The sequence below is a fragment of the Galleria mellonella genome, unplaced genomic scaffold (genome assembly GCF_026898425.1).
Source record: "Galleria mellonella isolate WM207_F2 unplaced genomic scaffold, CSIRO_AGI_GalMel_v1 utg173, whole genome shotgun sequence".
Lineage (NCBI taxonomy): Eukaryota > Metazoa > Arthropoda > Insecta > Lepidoptera > Pyralidae > Galleria > Galleria mellonella.
In genome coordinates, this window is record NW_026442016.1 from 639,613 (window position 1) to 666,000 (window position 26,388).

At 31.5% G+C, this 26,388-nt stretch overlaps 1 protein-coding gene across 3 annotated transcripts in view; it reads right to left on the bottom strand.

The window, feature by feature from the left end:
- Positions 1–9,323: 9,323 nt before the first annotated feature.
- Positions 9,324–26,388, bottom strand: part of LOC113515469 (tachykinin-like peptides receptor 99D) — a 195,770-nt gene continuing 178,705 nt past the window's right edge. Inside the window, exons 6-11 of one of the 3 annotated variants that reach the window (XM_031911155.2) lie at positions 20,229–20,288; positions 16,594–16,744; positions 12,387–12,583; positions 11,914–12,053; positions 11,411–11,531; positions 9,324–11,106 (exon numbers count right to left, since the gene is read on the bottom strand). In XM_031911155.2, the coding sequence (XP_031767015.1) occupies positions 11,440–11,531; positions 11,914–12,053; positions 12,387–12,583; positions 16,594–16,744; positions 20,229–20,288 (640 nt within the window). In that variant the 3' untranslated portion in view covers positions 9,324–11,106; positions 11,411–11,439. The remainder of the gene's footprint in view (positions 11,107–11,410; positions 11,532–11,913; positions 12,054–12,386; positions 12,584–16,593; positions 16,745–20,228; positions 20,289–26,388) is intronic. The other 2 variants (XM_031911158.2, XM_026899695.3) reach the window with 2 other exon arrangements.

Here is a 26,388-nt window from a genome sequence, read left to right on the forward strand (position 1 = left end):
ACTTAAAAAAGAAAGTAAAGGCAATTCGATTCCATATTTAAAAATAAAACATTGTATTACTTTTTTGTTCTTTAATCAAGCAGTGTTTCAATGTGGCCTTTCGGAAACTCTACCCGAAACTTGAAAGGACTGTTTTGGGTGACCCTTTTTTCAATACTGCGTTTTATTAAACCTTGACCTAACCCAAAAGTTTCTGTTTTGTTGCCTATCAAGTATTTAATTTATAATATAACTTTGACTATTAATTTTGTTGTCACTCTTGACCATTTTCGATTGTTTATGATTTTAAGTAAATATTTAATTTTGCTTTATTATAAATTACTAGCGAAACCGCCCGGCTTCGCATGGGTAGATAGAATTATCGGATTTAATATATAATCTATGTTTAGATTATATAGATAGAATATCTCCATACAAATACTTCGAGAAAACGGGGACAACTTTTTCATACAATTTTGCGTGATAAATAGTTATAAGTCTTTTATAACTTCTATATTTATTTTGTTTTATAATTTTTTTACCTTTTTAAAGCGTAATAACTTATTTATTAAATCATTAAATATAGATACATACGTCAAGATTCACTATGTGCGTAGGTATTAAAAATTAACAATTGAAAAAAAAAACAATATTGACATTGATAAAAAAACAAGTCAGCTAATTTGACAATTAGCTGACAAAAAGTTGACAAGTTTTTGAGACTACATTCTCTTTTTATATAATCTAAGAATCAATGTTATTCGCTGATAATATAGTTTTCTATTGGTGAATTTTTTTTAAATCGGTTGAGTAGCATAATTATAAGAAATAATAAACAAATATATATCATAATATCTTCTTCTATAGTTATAATAAATCTGTAGAGAGGTCAATTCTGTACATGAAATATATTTCCAAAATAACTATCAGGGGGTGATTAGTGATCGAAACTAATACCAAAAATGCAATCAGTAAAATTTTTGTCTGTCTGTCTGTATGTTCGTTATTGAAACAAAAACTACTCGACGGGTTTTAATGAAACTTGGTACAATTATTCTACATACTCCTGGGCACGTTATAGTATACTTTTCATCACGCTACGATCAATAGGAGCAGAGCAGTGAAGGGAAATGTGTCTGTTACATCAAAACCACTGAACCGTGAGGAAGGACATAGGCTTGAGATTAGCGCGCACAAATGTACAGACAAACAGACATAAATTCTAAAAATCATTGTTTGGGGTTCTATTGCATTCATAAAACAATATACAATAGTTTTTCTTATATATCTTCCGTATACAGACATCAACCAGTTACAATTTTATTATATGTATTGATTGATGATGAAGGAGGGCATAAGTAACTTTTTATTCCATTCAATTAGTATACTCTGTTATGTCCATGGTACTGCTCATGTCTATAGGCAACGGTTACCACTTTCCATCAGGTGGGCCGTCAGCTTGTATGCCATTCTAAGTTGCATAAAAAAAATATCCTGGTCACGTAGACGAAGTCACGTGCAAAGACTAGTCGAATATAAAGCAGTCAAGATGTACTTATAAAAATATCCAAATAAGTATAAGTAAGTACTTATTAAATTCATAATAAGTAGGCATTTTATTTGAATATATTTATAGATACTTCAAGTGTATTTGAAATCCAATTTCATTTGGTTCGAGTACAATTGACGTTTGTGTATTAGTGAGTACGATTAGTTTGGAATTGGTTTATTATTTACATATATGAATTCGTTGAAATAACATGTCAATTAATTTCAAACATTGTTACTTATAAAGCAGTTTATGCGGTTGCCATGGCGTGTTTATCCACATATATAATTATATTAATACATGAAGCAAAAACTTTGTACCCCTTTTTACGAAAATTGCTCGGACGGAGGAGTATGAAATTTCGTATAGAATTTATATAGAGATGGAGTGTAAAATGCTAATATGTTTTTAAAGTTATGCATAAAAATACATTATATCAATAAAAAAATATACAAACTACCATATATTTAATTATTTATTTATAAAAGACACACCAACAATATGCTCATAACAATTAAGCAGACAATGTACAATGTTATAAGTAAGTAAAAGTGAAAAACTACTATTAAAAATGCTTAAATCTAAGTTTACTTGAACGAAAACATCTCACTTCTCACTACCAAGCTTAAGGGCATATGAACACATCAATTAAAGGTGTATACAGCTCTCACAGATAAGCGTCAATGTATACTAAGTAACAGTTATACAATTAGAAAGGACCTAACTATCCATACTATTAATAAGCCTAGTAAACTGCACTAAATAATATATTTGACACACACGCATATATACTCTTTTGTTTATTGTTAAAGTCTGTGGCCAAAATGTGAATAGATCTAAGAACAAGAAATTACATAGAAAAATTATAAAATTGACAATTCATAGCAGGCTAGTGCACAGAAAGTGATTTATGGCTGTATAACCCTACCAAATTCAAATGCAACCTGTTTGCATACTTTCTACATAAACTGTGTCGAATATATAATCTAGTAATGTAAAATTTGTCATTGACAAATAATTGACATATCAAACATTTTCTATATACTAGCCTGCTATGAATTGAGAAAAAAAGCAACTGACGGTGTATCTTTCGTCTTCTTTTTACTAATTTTATTTGCATGAGAACAAAGGAAACAATCATATGATTGACAGTTTTTATTTTATCATTCCTTCCACTTAATTCCTTGTTCTTAGAGATTAATATTGTTTGTCTTTGTCTTTAATATTATTTGTCTATAGTTGTACTAATTGTCAAACATAACCGTAATAAATTCATTTATTATGATTATATATTTTCGACCACTGGTTGACCATTAGTAATGATTCAAATATATTTTTTTTTATTAAACTTCAATACACGTAGATGGTCTGATAGGCGGACTAAGATATGTAATTACAGAATCAATGGCTAGAGAAATTTATATGTATTCTGTCAGGTCGACTTCCACACAGCCCCCTGGGACACCATCGTGGATTGGAGACCTGGTGAATTCGCTTCGATCAGCCAACTTATCTAACTTTATATCATTTTTCTTTCGCGAGTATTTCGCCAGCGAATATTATTATATTTTTATCTATTTATCATTTAAAATAAAACGAAGAAAACCAAAATCGATTCTAGTTATAATATTACTAATATAATAAAATTGTAAGTAGACATAGGAGATATATAGGAGTTGGATCGACTAGAAGAGATCTTTTTTAGAGATAAGTTTACATTTGCTTACATTATTTCTAATAATTGTTATTATTACGGTATTTCAGAGTGCAATAAAGAATATATATATTTACATAATAAAAAAAAAAATAAACAACAATTTTTAGTACTTTTGTATATCTGTCTGTTTTTTTGTACCACTGAGATGGCAAACAAGCTTACGAATCACTTGATGGCAACAGTTACCGTAGCCTATGAACACCTGCAATACCAGGGCCATTACGTGTGCGTTACCGACTTTGAAGAAACCTCTTTACTCCTGCTTTGAAGGACCCGCAAAAAACCGTAAAACAGTTGTGTTTGCATGGCTGTGTTACGGTTTGAAGGATGGGATATGGCGTGAATTTACAGAGTACAGAGGAATAACACTTGAGTCCTCAGGAATGGCAACGTGTGGGGGGTCTCATGGGTGAAATAGTATACTCTGTTATGTCTATGGTACTTACTGCTCATGTCTATGGTATAGGCGACGTTTACCACTTTCCATCAGGCGGGCCGTCAGCTTTTTTGTCATTCTAAGTTGTATAAAAAAATACCCATGCTGTAGTCTTTTGGAAAAACCACGACAATTCAATAATTTGAACTCAATTCATAATTTGAACGTTCGTGAGAGGAAACATCTCTATAGGTTCAAGTTCATTCTGGCATCATGAAACTATTGTACCAAATTTGATACGGTTTTCACAGTTATAGAAGGTCTAACTTCAAATCTTGCGTATGTTTTGTCTTGATACGTTAACTAGAATTGATTGGTTCCCATTTCATTGGTTTTCCTAATTCCAAAATCTACGTGTGAAACAAAAACGTAAATGTACGTACGACTACTTGTAATTAATGGAAATGAGAATCAGAAGACACGAGTTCATTCGGTATAGGCGTACTGAATGAACTTAATACTTCATCACTGTTATAAAGCCTGATTTACATGAAACAATGTAAATTATCTTCATGAAACTAGTTTTGAAAGTTTGTCTTTCGTGAAATTTTGTGTACGTATCACCGAAATACCTAACGGTCCCGTCAGCGTCAAAGTTTCCACTACGATAATTTCATGTCATGTTTATAAGATGAAATTGGAGCTTGTTATGATGTAAATGACCACATTACTACAAATGTTTATAAAATATAACTGTTTTTGCATAAATAATTCACTGTTTTCTGTACGCTTTCAATTTTCTGCAGATGCAAGCTGTCCGTATCGTGGGAGAAACTAGGATGAACCGAACTCTGGAACGTAGATAATTGTAGTTAGGTAGAGATGTGATCTCCCTCATTGTATTCTCTCATCAATTTTATGGAAAGTGCTCAGATGAAGCAATGACTGACGAATGAGAAATCTTCATTGTTCAAAAAATTATACAGATCATAAAGATTAACATTATGTACACAAACAAAATGGATTAAATAAATATAATTACATAAAAGTAAGATAAAGAGGTAACAATTGCAGGTCTTATCGCTAAATAGCGATCTCTTCCAGGCTGGAGAGGAATAATTAAAATTGTGTCTGGCCAAGACGTAACAGAAAAATTAAGACTAAAAAAGGGGAGAATAAAAGGTCTAAAGATAAATTTAAACGCAGTATAAACAATATAAATAAAAATATACTTACACATAATAACTAATAAAAAATTTATAATACCTTATTCACATAAATAGACGTAAATAAACAATAACATACATATATATGAATGTACATAGATACATATAGATGAACTACATTCTTTTTTCCTTTTTTAATTTCTGATATTGCACCGTGGGAATGGGCCAGCGAATACATTTCTACCTGTACTCGTGTACTAATAAGTTTGCGAGCTCTTATATGAACCGTACTGTAACATTATGAAATGGCCTCTCTCGTGACGTGTTTCTTTCATCCTTTAATCTTGGATTGTTTAAAGGTAGTGTAAAAAATTTATTAGGCTGGTACACATCTCAAAAAACTTTTCAATTATATACAATAACTAGTTGACCCCGTAAACGTTGTTTTACCACTTATTGCCAAATATAAAAATCGCGATTAAAATACAGGGGTTGATCGTAAAACGATGAAAATTCAAAGTTGTATGTATTTTTCAATGCTAAATTATAATAAAATAAAAATAAATATTTTTGGTGGGTCACCCTTATCATTGACGGGTATGAAAAATAGAGGTTGGCTGATTCTCAGACCTACCCAATATGCACACAAAATTTCATAAATATCGGTAAAGCCGTTTCGGAAGAGTTTGGTAATAAACACCGTGACACGAGAATTTTATATATTAGATATAGTATTTAAAAAATGGCGCGGTTGAAACTGGTAAGGGTTCCATTAAGAATCATTAAAGGAGCTACTTTAAATTCCAATAGAGCACCATGCTCTGTTTGTGCAGTAAGGTTATTAAATAATAAAGAAAGGTACGGTCTCTGAAATGGCCTTGGACTCGTTTTCATATTGCTGTCACGAAATATATAACATTACGTTTTTCAGTCGTAGCGAAGTCATTTGCGCACGTGTGCATACATTTAAAGAGGAGAAATTACAAAGAAAAATTATATTGAGTTTGCAACTTTTAATAATGTTATATTATGACGCAGTAAGTTTTTTTTTATGGGCGAAGATGGAATGGTAACCCCGCCTACGCTATCGGTATACGTTAACGGGTCACCAGTGAAGGGTGACAGGTGAGGTTGATGACAGGTCAGTTGGTCCATAGTGACCACTTGATCAAGAAATAACCACGATGGTTTCCAGGGGGAACAGCGTGGAGGTCGACCTGATAAGGTGTATTCCTAGCAATGAGGTTGTTAAATCTCATTACTAACAATCCCTTTCTTCCCTGACGCAGTAAGTTATTCTAATGGGAGACATACATGATGTTTTTGTATGTAAGTTAATAATAATACGCCTTCATCATCATCACAGCTTTTAACTGTCCGCTGCTGCAACATAAACCTCTCCCTTGGGGGGGTTTTGCCACTAGTTGCTGCACTTGGTGCTAAGAGGGACACTGCTGCCCATCCCTCAACCATATATATATATATATATATATATATATATATATATATATATATATATATATATATATATATATATATATATATATATATATATATATATATTATACAACTTAAAATGGCAAACAAGCTGACGGCCCACCTGATGGAAAGTGATAACCGTCGCCTATAGACATGAGCAGTATGGACATAACAGAGTAGATATACTGATTCGCCCATGATACCCCCATGCGTTGCCATTTCTGAGGACTCAGGTGTTATTACTCTGTACCCTGTAAATTCACGCTATATCCCACCCTTCAAACCGAAACACAGCCATGCAAACACAACGGCTTCACGGTAGAAACACGAATGGGACAGAAGTACCCAAGCAATGGACTTTTGTACAAAGTCTCCCTCTGGTAGATATATATTTAAATTTAGTCATTTCCTTAGCCGTCTCTTACGACACCCATGGGAAAGGAAGTGGAAAAATACCATATTCTATAGAAATTGCCACGCGTACACCATGAACATCACAGAATATTCTGTCACGTCCGTGCGAGTCCTGTTGATAAGTGACGCGTATGATTTTCCATAAGCAGGGATGTTACCTTGTTTACTATTAAAAATGGAGGCGTAATGGGCCGAGTCGTTGACTTCCCTAAAATATGGTTGAGCGCAATGATGAACTGGCTCATGTTTGTTTGTTTATTTTTCATTTAATAATACATAAAAATACAACTTAATTCTAGTTATAGTTCCAGTACTTATGCAAATGTAAAAGTATCTGAGAATCCCATTGCTAGCAATATACCCAACCAGGTCGACCTCCTCGCGGTTCCCCCTGGAAACTATCATGGTTAATTCCTGATGAATTCATCATGATGGGCTAACTGGCCTTGTTTTCATTCTCATCTATCACCCTTCACTGGTGCTCCGCCAGCGTATCCCGTTAGCGCAGGCGGGGCTACCATACCATTTTCACCCATCAAAAAAAATCATGAAAAATTGACGATTTAAAAGTGTTAGTAAACAAGATTATTTATTTCTATTCTGTTTTATCACCCCACTGGCAAGGCTACGAGATTATATATGGAATTTTCCATACACTGGTGAATAATGTTCCGCTAGTCACTAGGATTATCGGATCAAAAGAAATAGAAACATATCGTATCTATCATTCTTTTTTCGTCACCCAACAGCGTATTTATGTTTATTTTCCTTGAAGAGCCTGGATTCCTAAAAAGGCCACGTGTTACTCTTAGAAGTTTTTGCGCATAGCTGAAAACTCCGTTCGGATCGTGGAATGGGCACTAGTTAATTCTGGAGTGGGCATTGCCCAGCGGACCTTTTTTAAATATGCCAAGTAAATGTGTTGCCGGCATAAACTCATTTAGAGAATTTAGGTACAAACTGGGGACAGATTAATTTTTACGAGACGATTTTCTTTTGGAGAGACGTTCCAAACTTTTGAATGTGTTATATATTTAGTTCAGTTTACACTTTCTTATTAAAAAGGTACTTGCCTAATTGTGGTGAATAAGTAATAGCTAACTCATAAAGAAATTCTTAAATAAGTAATAAAACTTTAGGCAGGAATGTCTTTTCAGATTTCGTAAACAATATGGATATATAATATTTAATTTTTTTTATACAACTTAGAATGGCAAACAAGCTGACGGCCCACCTGATGGAAAGTGGTAATCGTCGCTTATAGACATGAGCAGTACCATGGACATAACAGAGTATACTGTTTCCCTCATGATACCCCCCATGCGTTGCCATTCCTGAGGACTCAGATGTTATTCCTCTGTACCCTGTAAATTCACGCCATATCCCACCCTTTTAAACCGAAACACAGCCATGCAAACACAACTGCTTCACGGTCGAAACACGAATGGGACAGAGGTACCCAAGCAATCAACTTTTGTACAGTCTCCCTCTGGTAAAATTCTGGTAAAATTTGAATCTGTCACGATAAGATGCAAAAAAGAATAGGTCCTGAATTTACTTTTTTTTCGGAAATGGATATATGCTTAATTTTCCGATTTTCTTCAGTAAAAAAACATGAATTTATTTACCTATTTTCTTCAGAAATGAACAGGTGTTAAATTTATCAATTTCTTTGTATGTCATTTGACATTTTTGCACATTTTCAATCGATTTTGATAACTTCTTTTGCAATTGATAGGATTTTTATTCACGTATTAGTCCCATATATTACTAACTTATTTTTGAGGCCAGGTGATATGTTTTCTCGTTCCTCTATTTGCAGCTATCACACTAGAAGCAAAATTTTTATTTATCCTACTAATATTATAAATGTGAAGGTTTGTAAATATGTTAAAGTGTTTAGATGTTTGTTAGTCACGAAATTTAGTTAAAGGTTAGGTTATATAGGATAATATTGTAACAGATCCTTAGACTATTTCTAAAGTAAAAAAAAAGTGTTGTCCACCTCTCTCCTACTTGCTGTGCCCAACAGGGTCCATAATTGAAGTTGAAATGTTATCCACTAATTATATTATGGAATGCAATAAGAAATAAAAAAATAATATAAATAAATATTCTAACTGTATACTGTTTTATATGGGAGAAGTCGCGGAAAAAAGCAAGTTATACATATTTTAGATCCATTTTTATTATCATTCATTATATAATTATTTATCATCATATTAGCCATCAACTGTCCACAGCTGGACCTAGGCCTCCCCCATAAGGATTTTGCCAGTTGTTGCCACGTTTGGCAGGCGGGTTGGCAACCGTAGTTAGGCTTTGTTGATGTTTTAAAAGAGACACTGTTGCTCATCCTTCGATCATTAAGTTCTCTTACGACACCAACGAGAAAGATTTTTATGCACACTTCACATTGGATATTTTCATACTTCACGGGGATAAGCTGCCAGTTCCCGCATTAAAATTAGTAACACTGGCAACTGACGGTTTTAAATTGTAACCAAGGACATGGAACTCTGTTACTGGGGTATATTTTTCACATTAAGATCAAATTTATATAAAAGGAAAATTAATTGAATAAAATACGAAAAATATTAGTTAATTTTAGTATAAAATAATTCAATTAATAAAAGTGTTTTTAATACTTTATTTTTAAATTACACATAATTTTTCATACATATTTCCTTACTGAGATTAACATTAAAAATATTTAATTTATATTTACAAATTAATATTTACATTAATTATGATACGTTTACGGGCAACTTACAGTTATACAGGAAATATTATAATCTAACTTGTATAATATTTACAGGTAATTAATCTAATTATTTCTATTAAACAAGCAATGTTAAATTTAGTGGGTATTGATTGCAGACCCACGAAGGTACGTAGTGCAATAATTCTGTTACAAGATGCGTAACATCTTAGTAACAAAATACATAATTATTAATTTAATAATATGGCTGAATTTTAAGGTAAGAGACAATGCATGATGGCCACACGTGAGATTGTTCGGCGTTGATATCAGTGTTGCCAAGTTAATTTAAAAAAGTTGCTAAATACATCAATTCACATACATACTCAGATATAAAAGTTAAAGTTGCCAAATTGTACACATGTACTTACAAGCTGACAAATTTGGCAACATTGCACCTGAGAAGGATGATAGCCATCGATCTTACTATAGGTTCTTGTGCTGTTGATTGCAACGATCCTGAGATCGTAAGTAACTAATTCTGAACTGCGATTGGTCGTTCAATCAAAAATTGAATTTGCAATAAAAATATTTTAATAATTTTAGTTTCCAAAATCTGTTTAAATATAATGATTGTTATATACTATAACATAAAGTCCATTTTTCTATTGTTGTTATTTGGCATTCACGCTATATTAAATGGTCTTAAAGTTACACAGTTATACATCAAGAATATTCTTACAAAATATATTTACATATAAATGTATTAGTTACGAAATCTTGTTATATTCTGACTTCTATATACGAGCACCCTTTTAAATAAACTTTCTTTTTAATACAATTAAAAATAGTATAAAACACTGCTTTTTTAATATCATTTTATATGTATTATTTTTACAAATAAAAAAAAATTAAAATGACATTATATACTTAATATAGTTATGTTATATTTAATACAATATCTTTAAATCAATATTAGAATTAAATAGAAACAATAATATTACAATAAATATTGTTTGAATATATATAAATTTAATCAAGTCTTTTACGGTATCAGGTAAAATGAAACAAAAATGGAACATAAATCTTCTTTATGAAAAAACTAGGTACTTTCTCATTATAACTATTTCAGTACATATTACAATAAGAGTATATTAATTTGCATAAGCTCGTAGGCCTTTAAAACTAGTTCTTATAAAAAATGCTTATTACAAATAGGCGAAAGAACACTATTAGGCTAAAGGAAATAAATCTGGTAAAAGAAGATACTTGTCTATAAAGTAAATGAAACTGCTTGGTTCTTCTAAATATTTGTAAAATAAAACATTAAAATCAACGTATTTTTCTTGTTAATTTTTAATAGCCTTATATACTTATATTTCTTATTGTAAGCCATATTACACTGATGATATCTGAGTTATAATAAATAATGACATTTAAAAATAAATAATAAATTTGAAGAAAAAATTTACTTAAGTATCTATCTACCCACATTATAAAAACACGATTGGTCTCAATTCCGCCAATGAGCTCAAGCATAGAGGTCGTGCGGGGTGAGGGCGGCGCGCGGAGGGCGGGACGCGCGTCATATCCACGTGCGTTCCACGTTGGCATGCGCGTCATTCGCGGTACATTCGTTGTGCGGTGCGGACGCGCCTCGTCGCTGTCAGGTACTGGCCATCAATGTATTATTGTACGTGCTGTGCATCGAAATCCGTATCGTGCCTGTTGATTAAGAGTGAAAAGCTTTAACAATATTAAATTTCAATATTGTTACGAGCATGCGAATCCGGTCATTAACGGCAGTTGTTTAAATGTTACTACGAAGCATTGATATGACTTGCTGTTATGCTGTCGAGTACCTAGGGTACAGTTTGAAGCACGAAGGCTGAGGAGTGGGTGTAGGAGAAATCTATAGGTTAAACAAAGTACTACCTAGGAACATGTTCAGCCTAACTACTTAATGAGCCAAGCTATTTCAGGAAGTGCCACGAATATTTGTCTTACATAACATCGATAAAATCATTACCACATTTCATAAATCACCCAAAATATCTCCTACTTGTGTATTTTATTTGCATGCAGCAAATGGGGAGATCCGGGTGGTTTTTTCATGAATTTTGTTGTTTTGGTAGTCACCTTGAATATACCTACGAAGAAGAATAGCTCCCGTCGATAATTTTGTACAAATCTTCGAGTCACGAGAGACCAGATACTTTTAGGACACAATACTTCAAGGAATAGGTTTTAATTACGAAATAAAAAGAGGCGTAAATAAGCAACATTGGAAGAAAGGATTGCTAATGATATAGCAAGGAAGGAGTCAAAATGGTAATGATCAAGCATAGGTCCACAGTTTTCATTTAATGCTTCAGAAAACTGAGATAACTATTGGGTACTAGGAATTTTAATTATGTTATTAAAGTTACAGCGCTACTTACAACGCGGTTATAGAACGTTACTATATCACTATTAATTTATGCTACTACATCAAATCTAAACTATCTAAGAACAACAGAGATGCCAACTTACTGGTACCATTTTTTCTGCTAGGTGACAGCGATCGAACAGATCTGTCGAGGCGATCGGTCCCGAAGGGTCTATGTCTGCTGAGTCCGCCTCCACCCAAAGCGCCGCAGCACCAGAAGAATTGCTTAAAACCTCGTCTAAACCTGTCAAGTTATATGGTCTAAATAATTATTGTATTGTTTGTTAGTCTGTGTTGTGACAAAATAATAGTAAAGTCCAATTTCCTTTAAAAAAATTGAGTTTCTTGCCCGTTATTTGATATTTTTTTTTAATAACACGATAATGATGGCAATCAAGCATACAGTCCGTTTGATGGTATGGTAGAATAAAAAAAGATGAATATTCAAACATATTTATAATTATTTTAAATAAAAATATTTTTATTCTTTATACGTTTCAGAGGGATTATTTTGAAAATTTATTTTTGAGATAATAAAGTTCAGAATTCAAATTTTAAGATTTTTGTACAGTCTTACTTAGAGTTCATCCAGCAGTATATGATGGGGTTGTACATGGAGTTGCTCATTGCAAGCCAGTAGAAGCCGAGGTATATCTCTTGTATGTGAGGATAGTTCACCACGTCAGGATAGTACGATGTCACTACGAAGTACACGTGGAAAGGAAGCCAGCACACCGCAAATATCACCACCACAACTATCATCATCTTCACAACCTGTGGAAAGAGAAAAGTCAATTTAATTTTTACTTATACTTTACTACTATTATATATAGGAATTGCCGTATGGTCCCAGTACAGAATGTTCCTCTTAAAACATCACCAAAGCCTAAATGCGGTTTCCAACCCGCCTGTTAAGTGTGGAAACTACTGGCAAATCCCCATTTATGGGGAAATGTTCCTTATGGCAGTCTATTGAGAATGCTTATATTTAGTAGAGATCAGTTAATGGCTGATATAATAATGATTTTACCAGAGGGAGACTTTGTACAAAAGTCGATTGCTTGGGTACCTCTGTCCCATTCGTGTTTCAACCGTGAAGCAGTTGTGTTTGCATGGCTGTATTTCGGTTTGAAGGATGGGATATGGCGTGAATTTACAGGGTACAGAGGAATAACACCCGAGTCCTCAGGAATGACAACGCATGGGGGGTATCATGGGCGAAACAGTATACTCTGTTATGTCCATGGTACTGCTCATGTCTAAAGGCGACGGTTATCACTTTCCATCAGGTGGGTCGTTAGCTTGTTTGCCATTCTAAGTAGTATAAAAAAAAATATTCTTTATTTATTCACTAAATGTTATTGAATAACAACTAAGCATATTTACAAATTACACATTTATAATATCTCTTTAGAATGTAACTGATGAATGTATATCCTTTATTTGTCGTCATAGATAAATTAGTGGGATTTGTCCTCTAAGGGGAACGAAGGGATAAATCACGAAGTATCACACGCCACTGTCATGAAACTGCGCAGACATTAATTAATCAACACTGAGTATTTAGCCTTCAAATACATATTCGTATGAGCTCGTAAGTTATTTTAGATGGTATGAACGTCACTAGAAGATTCATTGTTGTGGTAACTGTGTAGTTACATTAATATTACTATAGCACTGATACCAGTAATATATAGTATTGTGTGCTTGAGACTGTGCAGTTAAATTAATATCATAACTACATCTGTCGATAAAGGGGCAAGTCTAGATAGAGTATAGGCATAGGGCAATTACTTATATATGACAGAACGTCGGATAGAGATATCTATCATATAAAAAAATCCCAAATATATACTAATGGTAATCATTAATTTTCGACCGTCATTCAATCCACGCAGATTTTGCATCTTCAGGCAAATTTATAGGTCGCTTCTTGGAACCTTGTTGATACCGTTCGGTACCCAAAACTGTGAACACTTTCTCGTATTCGGCCACGTTGCCTTTTTTTTAATGGGTGAAAATAGCATGCTAATCCCGCCTGCGCTATAGGTATACACTGGCGGGGTACCAGTGAGAGGTGAGAAGTGAGGATAAAAAGGCAGGTCAGTTAGCATATCGTGACGAATTCAAGGATAAATTAGTCACGATAGTTTCCAGGGGGAGGTCAAACTGATAGTATATATTGATATCAATGGGGGCTAACCTCCCCATTACTAACAATCCCTTCCCCCATGTTGTCGTATTGATAGCTAATATGGAAGGTTGTAGAATTTCTCGTAATAATAATTGTAGTCATTCTTTAAGTGTTTACTAACGGTATTAGAAGTAATCAACTAACCAGTGATATGATTTTAGCAACATTAGTGTAATTAAGATTGTTTTTCAGAATACATATTATGTACTCCTAAATAGGTCTTTGTGTATAGTTAAAAATTCCGCTCTTATAGGGTGGTTATCAAATAATTTCGAAGTAAGCATGGTCCACGCGGCCCCATTAAGCATGGCAATGTTTAGAAGCTTTTTAAAATTTAGCATTTTTTTGTTTCAATTTTTTGCCGAATACGAGTACGAGACGGAATGGAATAGAAGTGATCTCTATTCACATATACTTATTTACAAGCTCTTTCCAACTAACTTCAAAATAGTAATACTTTTTTATGTTTGTTACCTCATAATTTCGTCAGTTATAAACCGGTTTCCAAAATTCTTATTTTCTAACATCTAATCATCTAACAAATTATATTTTCATATCGGTTCTATAGAAATTTTATCAAAATCGTGTCAGTAGTTAAGTTTTTAAATCAAAATAACTTTACATTTAAAATAATTTTTTTTTTTATACAACTTAGAATGACAAACAAGCTGACGGGCCACCTGATGGAAAGTGGTAACCGTCGCCTATAGAAATTACTACAATGAGCATTTAGCCACGATTGTAGTAATTTTTTTTTTGTCTAATACTATCTTAAATTATAAATCGTAATTTTTTCAGTTTTTCTGTCTGTTTACTATCAGAATTACTACTGATTTATATGTCTTTATACATCTTGCTTTCTTTTATGAGAAACATTTGATCACACACACGTGCGTCACTGATGTTTTGATTGATCGAAGAAATAAAAAGAAGAAAATATTGTATTTACCATGTTTTTTTTTTTAATAATAATGATAATAAATAATCCTTGTACCTTGTTTCAGTATTAAAACTACCTAGCCCCAGAATTTGTCTGATAATTCGTTATTATATTCTTTAATAGATTACATTATTAAGATTTTGTCTCCAAATGAGCCCAATGAATTAGATTAATTGCCCAATATTAGATAATTCCGTCAACGTAATTATTTGAGATTCTACATAATGACAGTTAATTAAGTCCATTTGTTGCAAAAGGGAGTCGCTTCGCAAAATTGCTATCAGATGTTCATTTGGACTTGTTATTATGATAAACCATTTTTGTGGAAAAGTTTTAAATGTAAAGAATTGAAAATGTTATAGAAGCTTTGTAATATACTATATAATATATAGTAGCACCTGCGGTTTTCGGTTTATTAGGTTAATTTATTTGAAACCAAACCTCAGGTTACTGTAAAGTCGAAATCATTAAGGTCTACAAGCGAAACTCTACATTTTCCCTTATGAAACTTTAATCGCATATATTGTAAATTTGAACAGCAAATGCACAGTCAATTATAATAATAGGTATGTTATTTCTAACTCAGTTAGTATGATATTATTGATGTAAAACATAATCCCTTCTATATAAAAAAAAAAATGCATGAGAGGTTTCTTAATAACCGAAAACTTCCAGCATAAAGTTATCCATAAACATTATTATACAAACATTATTGATTAAACAATATTTAATCACATAGACAGAGTTTACATGAAACATTGTTTAGACATTTAAAATATAGATAAACAATATTTTAAATATTTTTTGCAGTAAGACCGATAAAGTTTAAGCCTCTCGAAGAACTTTATACAATACGACAGGTGCAGCGGTCAAAGTTAATGCGATATGCTTTAATTCTTTCGTCATTAATAGATTACAGTTTGTTTCCATAGAATAAAAAAAAAAAAATGTAAACAAAAAAGTAATGGATTCGACAATAAGACAGTCTGTTGATGTTTATTAGTATTACAAATAAAAAAAAATATTGATTGATTGAAACATATACAGAGTGTTTCAACTATGAGTAAAAAAACTTGGTTACATTTTAGTTTTCATAGGTAAAATATTGCTATTTATCTATTTATAGACACAGTATATATGACGAAAATAGCATGTATACACTCTTCATCTTACCAGCCATTCTCTGTCCTCTGCTGAACATAAACCTCCCCCATAGACTGCCATAAAGAACGGTCATGAGCCACTCGCATCCACTGATTCAAATGCTTTGCAGGGCATTTGAGGTCGTCTCTCCATCTAGTGACGGGGTGAACCAGAGCGTACTAGTGTATACTAATGTATGCCAGAATTCGCTTTAATGTTATTATGATATTATTGAGTAATGGGTTTTGTCAGTCAAAAACATTGTGATCGCTGTGATCTATTGTGCTTGTCCTTTTCACGCTCGATCTGGCTGTTAATCACGGTCAGTGGTAGGAATTTTAAAACGCACTTAGTAACAGTTTTTTTTTATTTCCTAACGGTTTACATCGTTTGTGCATGAACGGGCTGCTGTTTAAGATTGTGTGCTGTGGCCTTTCTTCCTCATCATGAGTCCTGATATGGTCATTATATAATAGTAATAAATAACAAGTTACTAATAGTACATACCCTTCGTTTGCTTTTCACGTTGTCCAACTGGCGCTGGGTGCACTCCCCAATAGACTGTGACCCCCACAGCTCGACCCCCACCCTTGCGTACGTAAATGTCATCGATACTATTGGCAGGAAATATGTTAACACCATAAAAGCGACGTTATATCTGAAAATATATATTTAGAATTACCATGATGGCTTATAATTATGGGAGGATAATGGAAAAAATCTTATTAATCATACAGACCTATCGTATAATCTTACGAACATAATAAAATTGCAACTAAACGATGTCGGGGGGAAGGGATAGTTAGTAATGCGGGCTACCAGTCCCATTGCTAGCAATATACCCTGTCAAGTCGACCTCCACGCGGTTCCCCCTGGAAACCATCGTGCTGAGTTCCAGGTGTATTCATCACGATGGGCTGACTGACCTGTTTTTTCATTATTCACCTAGCATCCCTCACTGGTGCTCCGTCAGCGTATACCGTTAGCGCAGGCGGGGCCATCAATCCATTCATCATCCATTAAAAAAAAAAAAAAAACTAAACGATGTCTCTTATAAATATTATATGTATGAGTTATAAGGTACAGTAAGTGAAATGAGTCATATGTGTTTAATAGGTACCTCAGATACAGGCTTGACCCATATGGGGATCATTGTTAAGTAATTTTGAAATTTACTGCTTTAAATAAAGATTATTATTATTATTATTTAAGAAAAAATAATATCACATAATAAGACCAACAAATGCCAAATCAATAATTTTTAGAATTTTTGTCTCTCTATCTTTTGTATGTTTGGTCCGATATTACGTAAAAACTACTACGCCAAATTGAATACGGTTTTCACAGTTATATTCCCGAAGGTCTAACTTAAAATCTGGTGTATGTTTCATCTTTTGATGCCATCTAAAAGTAGTCTTCTTATTTTTGAAATCAACACGAAGTAGCGGGCAAACAGTTGGTTATATCTACACAAAATGTTCCTAATAATATAGACATAGAATATCTTATATATAAAACTGTAAACTTCATTTTATCTGTACATGTATCTTGCATAAAATACAGGCCGCATATTGATGAAATTTGGTGTGATTACAATTTAGAACGTGAATCAAAATAGGATACTGTATATAGCTTTTCGTTGCATTAATGACGTCAGAGAAAAATATAATCTAATAAAATTGTCAATAGTAAATAGTGGCTCTTACTACGTGAACTAACGCTGAAATCCAAAATAATACGAGAAATAAAATTTCATTTAAACTCATACAGTCGTTTAAACGTGATTGAGTAACTAACATCCAAATATCTTTATAAAACACATTTATTTAGTAAGACAAGGTTACTATTTTTAAACAATGAAATTATCCTATTTCTATTACAATATAGTCGATTAAATTAGTTTCAATGTGTCTAGTTATAACAATAGATCTTAGGAACACAACTTTTCAAGTACTAAACAACTCAATGATAAAGAAATTTCAGGTATTTAGATAATTCAATTGACGAATCAATTTCTAGGGTTGTTCAACTGAGTCTGCACTTGATAGGAGCGACTTCACGCTTCCTTAACTCTATAAAGCTAATACGAGATGAATTTACCATTATTTTCCTTATGGAACGAGACAAAAGGGGCAGACGTATGCGTAAGTAAGTAGCCGACCTTTTGAAGGGAAGTTATGATCTTAATATATCACATCTAACTAAGCGAAAATTCGGCGTATACCTACATCATTTCAAAAAGGACAAGTTTCGATAATATTTCTTGTTTTTCAGCGATATTTTTTTTATGTTACGTAGAATGGTAAACGAGCTGACGACCCACCTGATGGTAAGTAGTATCCGTCGCTTACAAGAATAGCAAAAGCTTTTATCGACTCGTAAAATAAGGTCGTCAATTCATCTTTATTTTTTTAGTTACTATGTTAAATAATCCCGTCGTTAGTTTTTTTAATGTAACTTAGATTACCAAACAAGCTGACGGGTCACTTGATGGAAAGTGGTAACCGTCGCCTATAGCTATAGACATAACAGCAGCAGTGGAGAGTTAAAGGCTGATATGATAATGACATCATCATCATCATATTACAATTATAAAGTATAAACGTTTTTCAAATAACAGTATTTTTGATGTCAAATTATTAGTAATATACAAATATGGTTTATATTTTAAGTAATCTTTAATACAGTAAAAACTAGATACTATAAGGGCTAAAACTATACAGAGTATACTGTTTCGCTTATGTTATCTCCCAAACATTGCCATTCCTGAGCACTAAGGTGTTATACCTCTGTACTCTGTAAATTTACTGCCATACACCACCTTTTAAACCGAAACATAGCATGCAAACAATTGCTTCAAGAGTTGTGAACCAATATTGATTTTTTCATATGACTGATTTTATTTCAGCCTATATCCCATATTGGAACAATTGACGCTACCTTTTTCCTTTAAACAATTACTTGCTGCGAAATAAAATATCAATTTTGAATTGATTTTTATATTTGTTTTGTCAATTGACTTATCCAAAAATTACCAAAAAATTTTTACTGCATCTAATATTATAATTAGGATTATTGTTTAAAAGACGCGTTACTTATTACCTTTCGCATTTTATAATCATTATTATATTTCTTTGCATGATATGTCACTCATATCTCGCAATAAAAAAGTTTTATAACATGCTATCAAAAAATCCACATTTCAAGTAAATTTTAAGTTAGATTACGTCGTAAAGCTATGGCCTCGTATAAAATATGAAATGTTTAATATAGAATTATCAACTTTTTCATAATCATAACAACAATTTAAGCAGAAGGTTATATTAATAACAAATCTACATTAATTACATAAAGTATTAAAAAAATAGAAAGTCATACTTCGCGCATTGTAAATTTCTGATCACCCAAAGGTTAATGGTGAGTGCTTCTAATATTAAGACTATCATTTTTGTTGTATTATTTATCTAAGTTTTTAATTAAATTAATTTAAAAACATAAGAATATACAATCACATTTAGACAATTGAAGTAAAATACAATAGCATAAAGTACAGATTAAAATATATATATAAAGGTACAAAAGGCGGTATTATCGCTATGGCAATCACTTACAGAGAACCTTTGATTAAAGGAGAACAGATAGAAGGGAGTAAGTGGCGCAAGAGTGAATTAGTAATTTTTACGTGCATAAAATATAAAAATCTATATTGTACAATTATATCAAATACATATTTTATATTTAGTTGGTCAATTATTAAACTTTAGTAAACCTGTTAAGATGTTTGAATGTTTGCCCCTTAAACAGTTATATTGTGTCATAAATAAGTCGTTCAAAAATTAGTCGTTTTTCAAATGAATTCAAAAAGAAAAAGGTTCTCAATTACATTGTATTTTTCTTTTATGTTTAATAACTCATAATTTCGTCAGTTATAAATCGATTTGATTTTTTTTTATTTGAAAGGATATACTTACACATTGGTCCCATAGAAATATTATTAAAATTGGTTTAGTAGTTTAGTTTTTAAATCAAAATATAATTCACTAATTAAAATACAATATGTCTCACTGTAAATGATGTCGAACACAATCTTCAATTATTTATCAACAAGGTTAGTCAAATTTGAAGTAAAAAAGTTTACTTACATGTATTCGAGTTGAGATCTAGTTGTTATCCCGTCTGGCCATTCTGGGAAACATACTCGTCTGAAAAGACAAATACAATTTATTAGGACATCATTATCGTATCTGTAAGTATATATATATATATATATATATATACATATATATATATATATATATCATATATATATACACATATATATGTATATCATATATATATACACACATATATATATATATATATATATATATATATATATATTAATAAAAAAAAAGCATATATATATATAATATTATATTGTATGCGGCAATACTAAATACGGAATAAAATTGGAAATAATCAGCATCCATTATTCTACAAATAATTATGTTTCTTTAACAAAACACGTGTGAAAAAACGGCATTTATTTATGCAATTTAGAATAGCAAACAAGCTGACGATCCACCTGATGTGAAGTAATAACCGTCGCCTATGGACATGAACAGTACCATGGACATAACACACTTATACATATGTTGCCCATTATACCTTTCATGCGTTGTCATTCTTGAGGATTAAGGTATTATGCCTACGTGTTATTTTTATTGCTATATCCCACTTTTCAAACCGAAACACAGCCATGCAAATATAACAACTTCACAGTAGAAACATAAATGGGACAGAGGTATCAAAGCAGATGACTTTTGTACGACGAAAAAGTGTCCCTCTGATTTGGTGCCGTGTATTGAGCTATCACCTATCAAGTTAATATAAATTTTTACAAGGATTGTCATTCATCGACTTGTATTTAATTGTGAAAAATACTCAGTTTTATAGACCAAACAATTTCTTATAATTAAAAATTGTGTCCCATAAAAAAAAAACAACTTCAACTGTGACAAAACCAGTTATTTTGGTTTTAAAATTAAACTATTGAATTGATTTTTATAAAATTTCTACTGAATCAATCTATAAGTATACTTTTTTAAATAAAAAATAATTTTCCAAATCGGTTTAAAACTGATGGAGCTATGAGAAACGCCTTCTTTTTGAAGTCGGCTAAAAAGGATGTAATTGATTTCGAATTTGCTTTTAATTTATATCCTGTTAATATTATTAATATTTATAAAGATAATTGTTATTTAATTATGTTTACGAACAGACAGATGGCTGAAAGAAAAGCTGACTATGTCTTAAATCAACACAGAACACTTTTTATAATAATTGACGATTGTTGGTCGTGTGGATGTTTAAAGTGACATTTAAATAGACTTTTTAAATACAGTGTTTGGATTAGGCATGAGTAATATGGATACCGATCCGATATCTATATATTGGGTTCCTCTGGAGTTTGATGGCGGATAAAGTCATCACCCATTTCGATATTTCCCATATCGGTCGGATATTTATTTTCGAATATGTTAAAAATCTGTTATCTAATATATTTTTTTAATAACAGACTCATAACATATTCGTCATTGGATTAGTAAATAGATATTATTATTAAATTATATAGATATTGCTATATATTGCCCATCCCTAGTTTGAATATACTATCCAACATTCGTCGTATATTTATTTATATATCTAAGGTTTCTTGACGTGGTACTAATTACATACTATTGTAGTTTTATATGCTGTTTGATTAATCGAACAAATGAAATTAATTAAACTAAATGTACATGAACTTACAAGGGCATAGGTTATTTCTTATTCTTATGACGGGGACAAATTGACTAACTTGTGACGTGAATGAAGTCTTTTAGGATCCAACATTGTTCTTCAGTAGATAAGCAGTTTGGAATGACACGTATTCCTCTAAGTATTCTATGACGATGCATAATTACTGGAATGAGTACTTCAATTTTCAACAATGTTGCAACAAATTGCAATTAAATACTTCTCAACTTTTGCTCAACAATGTTAGACTTTCATTTAGTTAAGTGCAATTAAGCTTCCAACATTGCATAGTTTTAATGAATTAATGGATTAATTCAGTTTAATGCAATTGGTAATTATTCTTCCAACATTACATTATTTAATGAATTAATTAAAATTAATACAATTAAAAATTATGTTTCCAACGTTGAATTATTTTAATGTAGGCACTAGTGGATTGTTTAATTTTAATTAAATTGGAAGTTATGCTTTTAAATTTATATAACTTTATAAATTAATAAACGAAAGTAATTAAGATTAATACTTTCAATATTTCATAATTTTTATGAATTAATCTTAGAATTAATGAATGGATTAAATTAATACAATTTTTTTTTTATTATATATAATGAGTGAGTTCTTAACACCATTATTAATTTTGACTTTTGTTTATTTATTTTAGCGTTGTAGAAAAAGGATGACAGTATACGATACATACATTAATGATTAATACTCGTATATAAGAACTATTAACGCAATTCACGCTTTCCCACTTTTTTTACATATTTATTTACATAAAAATATAGAAAAGCGTTGTGTGGTCCTGGCCTAGAATGGGCTGCCCTTTTATTTCTCGCAAGTGTCGTAAGACGCGATCAAGTGAACTTAATGGGCGAGAGATGGGTAGCAACGTTCCTTTTCAAATATCACGCTTGAGTGCAGTTGTCAACCTGCATGCCAAGCAAAGCCCTCCTTACTGGGGAGGCCTATGTTTAGTAGTGAACAATTAGCGGATGATATAATGATGATTTATTTAAATAAAGAGTATATTTATCTGTTTCCACGTCACACGGTATTTACTAGATCTTAATACATTCAATAAAATACATATATATTGTATTTTCTGATAATGGTATAAAAATAATGAATACTAAATATAAAAAACAATTGTACAAAGAAAGTCTACCAAAAAACTTTAGTAATTTGGATTCCATTGTGTGCTCAGGAAAATAGGACAGCGGAAAACCACCTCAAAGCAGTTAGCGAAACAATGTATGTTCGCGTGATCCACGCCAAGTTCTGAATGTGGGCTATTACATTTATTCAACAGCCATCAAAAAGAGGGAGGTTCTTAATTCGACTGAATTTCATTGTGCACGTTACGCGGCAGCTTCGTCAGTTCTAAGTTCAATTTGATGATATATTCCCAATTGAAATAATTTACTTCTCTATGAATGAATGATGAATGAATAAAAATTTATTTCAATAAAACCATAACACTTACATATACTTAGATTATAAGTAATAACAAATTAATATATATATATATATATATATATATATATATATATATATATATATATAAAATATATATATATATATATATATAAAAAAGTTTACATTTATATATTCTTTATATGTAGTAGAAATCAGTCAGTGTTATGGTAAAGAAAAAGGATGCTAATTAAGGTTCCTGCAAAAGCAGAAACGCTATACCGCTTTTTTTTTTACCGCCCACTATGTACTTTTTATTATAACACATTGTAATTTGTTAATCTTTGTCGGGTGGGGTAAGGGATTGTTAGTAATGGAGACTGAGAATCCCATTACTAGCAATATACCCAACCAGGTTGACCTCCTCGCGGTTCCCCTTGAAACTATCATGGTTAATTCCTGATGAATTCATCATGATGGGCTAACTGGCTTGTTTTCATTCTCATCTATCACCCTTCACTGGTGCTCCGTCAACGTATCCCGTTAGCGCAGGCAGGGTTACCATACCATTTTCACCCATCAAAAAAAATCTTTGTCGTGTGCCCACGATACACGGGCTAGTATACTAGTGTAGGGCCCATTGTATCTTGTGTTTTTAACTTTTTGTTTTTTTGTCAAATAATAAATTTCTAAATTGTTATTTATTTATTAGTTTCATACTACATTTGTGTCAAGGCTGAAGTTGTTTTATTTACAACAAAATGTTAATTTGTTAATATTGTAGTAGCCGATTTCGTTTCGGCATAAAAATAAGCCTTTATTGTTATGACTTTGGGTAAATTATTTTATTTTCTTTATTTATTATCAACCGACTTCAAATCGAAGGAGGTTCTCAATTCTCAAATTATATTTATTTATTTCTCTCACAAAATGACAACATAATACAATTTACAGCTATATAGGTTACAATTTAAAAACAATCTTTGTGAGAGACTGGTGTCGGTACTAGGATTACCCGTCTTACAGATCACCAGGCTCCCAAACTCAAGGACATCTATTTTACTTGATATAAAGGTAACAGTATACAAGTTAATAAATGAAATTAGAAAATTTTTATAATTATATAAATAATAAATAATAAAATCATTTATTCAGCTACAAAACATAACAATATTAATAACAACATTATACATTGAAATAATATATTTATATTTCTTTATTAACCAATGTAACAGTTTTCGTCACACAATGGCAAGTCAATATTTACATTATAATATTTAAATTAATATAATAAATAATAATAACATTTGAATTGTAAAATAAAAATAACATTATAAATTAGTTATACTACATGTCAATACAATGATAACTACATGCCAATAATGATAGTTACATGTTATAAAATTTTACATTGTCACACTTATTACAATCAAATATAAATAAATAATAATATGTCATATTTTAATATTAGAATTTAAGTATTCGATCACATTTTTTAAAGCATGTTGCTTAATAATAATAATTATGTGGTAGAAGCTAAAATGCAGCGTAAGCTGCAGTGTGGTGCTGCGGCGCTGATTTTCAGTGGCGCTACCACTCGGTAGGTAGCACTCGAGAAACAGGATTTAATTATATATATGTCTATTTTGAATTGCGAGGAATAAAAAGTACCTTCTTATTACAAATTACTGTGTGTATGCCAAACTTTTCGATTAAGTCGTTAAAGTAAGGGGTAATAAATAAAGAAACATACATATATAATCTAGACATAAACAGAGATTAGATGACGCAGTCCCATAATATACGTATATGAAAACAAACTTGCGATAACTAAACAAGGAAGTTGTCGTAATGTTGTTGATAACAAACCCCTTTCCAATGTATTATTAGTATGTATTACCTGTATACTGTTTTTGTCGATCCCCTAAACTTTTCGAAATAAATTTTGTGCATGGACTCCTAATCAAAATTTAGACGAAGTTCAAGTAGCTCATGAACTCATGGAGTTCCAAAAATTAACAATGTTTCATCTATTTAAATGTATATCTGTTTTTATAAATTGTTAAGGATGTAACGTGTGTCAGAAGCAGATATTTTGTGTGTGTGTCTGTGTAAAGGAACAATCTCATTATAATTTACTGTTGTGATCCTGGTAAGCCAGGATCTAGTAGGGTACAACCGACCTCTTTCCTAAAGAAAACAAATGACAGTAAAAGTGAGTAATTAGCTATTAATGACGCTATAAAAATTCAGCTCGGTTGAAATGAGGCTTAATGTAAAGTGCCACAGTCGATTTTTGATGAGACCTGTATTTTATATAACTGTTTAAGCATTTCTATTTAAATGTTTATATGTAGATGAGGAAAGCAGACTTCATATTGACAATGCTATTATTTAGAATCGTAATTTAAATTCATAAGGGTTTAAATTGAATGAATTAATCTACATAGGCATAATAGTAAGGATTAGATCACACTGACTGTTTCAGATCAAACTATTTCAGATGGAGTGTCGATATCAAAAAAGTCTTAGAAGACAATAAACCAACTGTATATATTAAATACAATATAACGTGTCATTTTAACAACTGCAATTAATAAGTATTATTATTATTATTTGTTATATTCAATTAATTCTTGTATACAAGATTTGACTCATGATTTCCTTTGCGTGACAGAAATACGTCGATTGACTGGGACAAAAAGTAGCCTATGTCATTGCACATTGTATGAATGTGGCAAATCAAGTCATAGCTGGTTGAGCCATTAAAGAATAATGGTATGGTTGTTATAAATTTGGCAAAAGGTAACTCTATATTTTCAAGGCATAACAAATAAACAAACGTATTTTCATATTTATAATTATATTAGTAAGGATTATTTAAGTACATATTGATGAATTGTGTAACATAACGTGCGTTGTATAAAATAAATTTACTCACATAACAATTAAAAAACTGGGATATGTTTGGCCGAGATTTGTAAAGAGATACTCTATCTAGATACTATTAATCTACGGCTGTACTTTTACACGAAGATGAATACCTTCAAACCATCTTAATTCTTACCTTTAAAGCAGTTTTTGGTGGAACAATAACCTTGTGTATAGAAG